The sequence below is a fragment of the Papilio xuthus genome, unplaced genomic scaffold (genome assembly GCF_000836235.2).
Source record: "Papilio xuthus unplaced genomic scaffold, Pxut_1.1 DF829567.1, whole genome shotgun sequence".
NCBI classification, from domain to species: Eukaryota; Metazoa; Arthropoda; class Insecta; order Lepidoptera; family Papilionidae; genus Papilio; species Papilio xuthus.
The window spans coordinates 704,644-710,644 of NW_013529082.1; the positions used below are offsets into that span (position 1 = coordinate 704,644).

Sequence of the window (6,001 nt, forward strand, 5' to 3'; positions counted from 1 at the left end):
CCCGCCGCCACCCCCGCCCCCGCACCACCACCACCATCACCAACACCAACACCACACCGGTAACTGCACTATATTCTCCCATCCAAAGTAAGCCGTGTGGCATTTAACGATGTCAACAATTTTATCTTAATGTATTTTAATTTCAGGTCGCAAACATCAAAGCCGCCTACAAGCGAAAACGCCCCCGAGCAGAGAGAGACCGAAGCTCCCCGTGACCGGCGAGCTGGCCAGGAACGACTCCCTGAGCTCGCTCAGTCTCGACTCCTTCGGTTCCACAGATCGGGAAATATTCGAGGAGACCGTGAAAGCCGGACTCTCGAGCGTCAACCCTCGCGCGAAGTTCACGCTGGAGAGCAACAAGGGCAAGGCGCACTCGGTGGAGCGGCCGGCGGACCCCGCGCGCCACGCCCGACACCACAAGTCCCTCGACCGCAGCGACAACATCGCGAACCACCGCCCCGCGGTCAAGGACCCCGAGTTCGAGCGGAACCTGGCCTCGGGCGCCTACAGCATCAAACCCACCAGCAAGGTCAAGAAATTGGAACAGGACTTTGCGGCGTTTAACCTCACCAGATCCCCCTATTCGTACCACGGCGAGACCTCCGGGTACTCGCTGGCGCTGCAGTCCCGCTACAGGGGGCACACCTCCCGCTTCTACGACGACGGACCCCCGAGTCTGCCTGCACGAATGGAGGACCCGCGAAGGCAGCTCGAGAGGAGCAACTCCCTCAGCTCGCTCAGCAACGAGTCGTTCGGCTCCACCGACAAGGAGGTGTTCGAGCGGTGCGTGCGCATGGGCATGTCCAAGGCCCAGCCGAAGAAACGCGACGAAGGCAAGCTGAGGGTCAGAAGTGACGACCGTCTGGAGATGAGAGAGTCCCACAGACGGCGTAGAAAGGAAAACAAAACCCAGGGGGCGCTGGAAAAGATGGTCGGCGAGGAATATTCGAAGGATAGAGCGATTTTGGAGGAAGTTATAGCTCGAGGCGCCGGCGAGAGCAAAACTCAGGCCCGGAGCGAAACCAAGACCCAGTCAAAAAACGTCCCGGCGCCGTCTGCGGACAGCGCAACCGCAGACGAGCTCGCCGACACCGCGCCGCCAACTGGCTGTGACTGGCCTCCCGCACCATCTTCGCCACCCCAGCATCACGCACACCACATCCTCGAGCCCGACACCACGGCCGACACCACCGCCGACTCCAGCGATAACACATATGAGCCCACCGAGATTGAAATAGATCGCTCCAACGAGTGCCTCGCCCCCAAGTCCGCCAACACCACCATAGAGTCCGACCTCAAGGACGAACTCAACAGGTCCAACGAGTCGTACGCGGACGTGCTTGACGGCTCCTGGAGCGACGACGGCTCCCACCACGAGTATGCCACCACCTTGACTCGAAAGAACAAGCACCAGTGGACGGACATCAAGCATGCCAGTCCCACGGACACCGTCATCGCCCCCGAGGAGCATTCCAAGAGAACCGACACCTGGAACGACAACACTTGCCCAGACGACGTCACCTTCCCCACGATCAGCGGCTCCGTGCACATGGTCTCCTCCATCAGGAGTGAGGTCGTCGAAGCGAATATGGCGCTGCCCGATTTATTGGAGAAGAGCGAAGCCGCCAACTTATTTTCGAGACCGGACTTGACCGACAAGTTGGACAATCAGAAACTCCACATAAGCGAGGACGGCGCGCCCGGCGACGACATAATGATTAACGTGGAGCCTCCCTTCGACTTGGATGTTAACGAGCACAAGTTCGATTCCATTATATCGTCGGCTATAGAAAAGGAAGCGGCCAGACTCGCGGCGCAGCTAAAGAACTCCCCGTACGCGATGGAAGCGAGCGTCACCTCGCTCACTTCCTTAGATTTGGACAACATCAAGCCGCCATCCAACCTGGGCAGCCTTTTGTCCTTGAACGCCTCGGCCCATTGGGACGAGCCCTCATCCCAGTCGCCAAAGAAAAATAAAAATCGGAAGAAGTCCCTACCGGTCGCCCTAATGGTTAAAAGAGCGCTCAGCAACTCGTTCCACCAGGGCAGCTCCGAGCATTTAGACAACATTCCCGTCAGCCTCCTTGACAATATCAAGCCGCCTTCCGAGATGGAGCACATCGACATGGAAGGCAGCATGATATCCGTCGCGAGCATCGCTTCCGAAGTCGCCGACGTCAAGGACAAGACGCCGATCGTGTTCGACTTCAAGCAACCCGTGCAAGACTTCCCGCTGTGCAGCACCTTCACCGGCGTCTTCCACGACCTCGACAAGGTCAACCCGCCCTCGCTGTTCGACGAGATGGCCACCTCCACCTTGGAGATCGAGCAGACCACCGCGCACGAGGTCTACGACGAGTGCATTTCCAACACATTGAACGTCGTCACCGACATACCCTCCGGCTCGGAGGAGTGCACGCCGCTGCCCTCAGATATCAGCAGCGTCGAGTCCACGCCCAGGAGGCACCGCGACCCTCACCATCTCACCCCGAAGGAGAAGAGAAAAGCATCCAGCAGTCGATATCAAACGTACACAATTACCGATACCGTATCCGAGAGCGACGTCGCTCTCGACATCGTCGAGCCGGACGATTTCGTCACTTGGACCAAATCCGAAAGCGACAGGTCCGACGAATACGTCACCGCGACATCTGAACCCAAGTCCAGGAGACGGTTGAGCGCCAAGCAAAGGAGAATAGAGGACAGAGCTAGGTATCAGACGCAAACCGTCAGCATACACAACATCCCGCCGCGGGAGAGCGCTCCCGCCTCGCCGCCCGACCCCAGCATAGAGAGTCTGAAGCGGAGGCTGGCCGCCAAGAAGACCATCAAACAGAAGCGCGTCGAGGACGCCGAGAGGTTCCGAACGAGAACCCTCAGCGAGGACATACCGCCTTCGCCCACATTCGTCACAAAGGACGCCAACTTTGAAAACGTGGAAACGACGACCGGCTACGACAGCCTGTCTTCCAACGAGCCCACGCACCAGCAGCTGCCCGACGAGCGCGACCTCCCCAGCGGCGACGGGGACAGCGGCCACAACGAGGACGACTTCGAGCTCAACTCCACACAGATGCAGACCTACACGCGCAGCTTCCGGCACTACCTGCCCGTCGTGGAGAGTCCTGCCGCCGTCGACATGTGCGTCCTCAACAACCTGAAGAACATCGAGATGACCGCCTCGTACCGCCGCGCCGCGCCCGCCTGCAGCTCCGGACCCGAACCCGACATCTGCTCCGAGGACAGGGCGCACTCCGAGTCCGATACCGACACGCCCCGATTGCGCCCCAAGCCCAAAATTATTAAACCGGAGAGACGAGACGAGAGCGTGGACTCCAACGAATCCGGAGAAAAGGAACAAGATGTACCTAAAGCGATCAGAGGACGGAAGAAAGCCATGTACATCTCTCCCTACAGGAGGAGCGTCCCGCCCGCTAAAAAGCAGGCGACGCCCGCAAGGGCCGCCGCGAAACCCACCCCGAGCAAACCTGCGACCAACGTTGCAAGAATAGGCGCAAAATCCACAATCAAACCGCCTACAAAGGTACCGAATCCTAGCACCTCACCCAAAAAACTATCGAACAAATCACCCTCTAAGACATTGCAACAAAGAACCGTAGCCGTTCCGCCCGCCGCCACCAAGCCGCTCCCCCTCACGAGGCAGGGCACCTTCACCAAGGAAGACAGCACCGTGCCGCCGAAGGACTTGCCGGAACCCGACAGGAGGAATGCGACAGCGAGCAAGACCGCCGCCGCTGCGCCCCACACCTCCCCCTCCCGCCTACCGCAGTACTCGCGGGGCGCGCGCCCGCCGCTCGCCAAGACCAGCATCAACACCGGCAAACTTGCCAAGACGACGGTCAAGAAACCTCCCGAGCCCGCCATGAAGAACTCGCCCTCGAACCACAGCCTGCAGAGCAACGACAGCGGGAAGACCATCGTGCTGGCGCGCGGCTCCCGGCAGGGCAGCACCTCCAGCGTCAACTCACTCTCCTCCAAGTCGACGCGGGACGTCGAGAGCAAAGTCGCCAACGTGTGGAGGAAGACCGACAAGAAACCGACCAAAGCGGACAAAAAGGTGGCCATAGAGGGAGACACGCCCAAGCTGATCAGGAGCTCGACGTTCGAGGGCCAGCCGAAGCTCAGCCAGATGACCGCGCCCAAGCAGAAGACCGCCATCGGCATGCGCGTCTCACAGATCCCCAGCTTCAAAGCAAAGCCAACGCCCGCGAGCACTCAGCCCAGGCCGGGCCAGCAGCCGGCCACCTCCGCCAAGAAACCCACCACCACACGCCCGTACGCTCGGAGACAACTTAGCGGACAATTGACTTCGTAAATTGAAATGTGCCGTCCCTTCATATATTGACTTTCGTCACAGGAATAGACATTGATGTAATAATTCGTTTGACATGAAATGCTGACATTCTAATTCTATGATGTAGTTTTGTGACATTCTTATAATTTACTATTATTATATCGAAAATTTTCTCAAAGATAATTAACCGGCAATTATAATTTATAGAAATATTTTGATCCAAACATAAAGAGTTGCGCGTCAATTATAGTCAATAAACAATATGCAAACTTCCCTCGAGTGCCCGACGAGCGGCGATCTCAAATGCTTGGACGTTAGAATAATAATATGATTATAGCTTTCTATTTAATAATTCATATGATTTTTGTCTAATTATAAATGATTACTTTTATTCTTTATATTTCTATGCATTTATTCAACTGGAAAGTGACTGCAATTTAGTTCTTAGAATTATGTAATATTGACATTTTTGATTTTCCTATATACCTATTTAAATTATATGTTGTGACTGACGGACACCACTGTTATGTATAAAAACAATTTATAATTTTTACATCAAAATTATTAGCAAGCCGAATGGATTTTTCGTCGAGAAACATGAGTTTTCTCGGCGGGAATTATGAAATAACGGCACGAAGAGCATTGTAAATATCACACGAAATGCGTTTAGCTTTTAAGGTTACCATTACATCTACTTTGTATATTTCTCATAATTATTCATGATTAGTATATAAAATGAGGTCGCGTCGCTTCGATAGTAAAAATGACGGCATAATTGAGCGTATGTACTAATTTTTTTACGTCTAGTCAGTTAACGTTAGATATGAGTGAGAACAGTAGAAATTTTTTGGCGGCAAATTTTCTAAAATTAAATTAGGCATCTTCAATGTAACCGTAGTTGAAACCGGCTTCCTATAGTTAGTGACAGTTTATCGTAACCAATATTATTATATTTAATTTTATATTCGCTTTTTATTAAACATTTATTCCTCTAATTAGTGATAGGTAAATATATTATAATAATTCCAGTCGTTGTGAAGCGCGGGAATGCTTTATTTATTTAGTTTCGGGCTTAAGTCGATCTTATTCAACGAAACTTCATCCAATCTTTATATAGTTTTGTACTTGATTCCTTTAAGTATCGGTAAGTGATAGCTTAATGTACTTTTATGTAACCACAGCGATTTAGATGCAAATAAACAACGGACAAGCAAGATTGCTAAATGAATATATGAATAGTTGTAAGATGCGCAATGCGACGACGGTAATAAATCATATTTACCTCGATATCTCTTGTTTCATTTACACTTATTGTCTCCTACATCCTGTTATCTTTTGTCCTCAACTTTACAATCGTACCATATCATCACTTAACATCAGGCGAGATTGTGCTCAAGCGCTACTAGCTTATTCAATAAAAAAAATTATAGTTCAAGTTTCTGTGAATGAGCTATCAAAGTCCTGCCGTTGATTCACTTCAAACCATAATTCTAAGATAAAGGATATAAGAACGGATCATAAATAAAATTCAACAATTCGAACTAAGATCGTTTATTATGCCAATTATGGTCCAATACAAGTAACTCTGATTTCGAATGTCAATTCTAAATTAAAACGAAAACATGCATACGTTATATCATTGTTATAGCATATCAACTATGAAAAAACCTATGTCCCTTATATTTA

The 6,001-nt window shown here is 51.8% G+C and overlaps 1 protein-coding gene across 1 annotated transcript in view; it reads left to right on the forward strand.

Annotated features, from left to right (window-relative positions):
- Window positions 1-5,602, forward strand: part of LOC106117050 (adenomatous polyposis coli protein) — a 31,948-nt gene extending 26,346 nt beyond the window's left edge. Inside the window, exons 14-15 of the mRNA XM_013311126.1 lie at window positions 19-59; window positions 147-5,602. Coding sequence (XP_013166580.1) covers window positions 19-59; window positions 147-4,336 — 4,231 coding nt within the window. The 3' untranslated portion in view covers window positions 4,337-5,602. The remainder of the gene's footprint in view (window positions 1-18; window positions 60-146) is intronic.
- The last annotated feature ends 399 nt before the right edge of the window (window positions 5,603-6,001 follow it).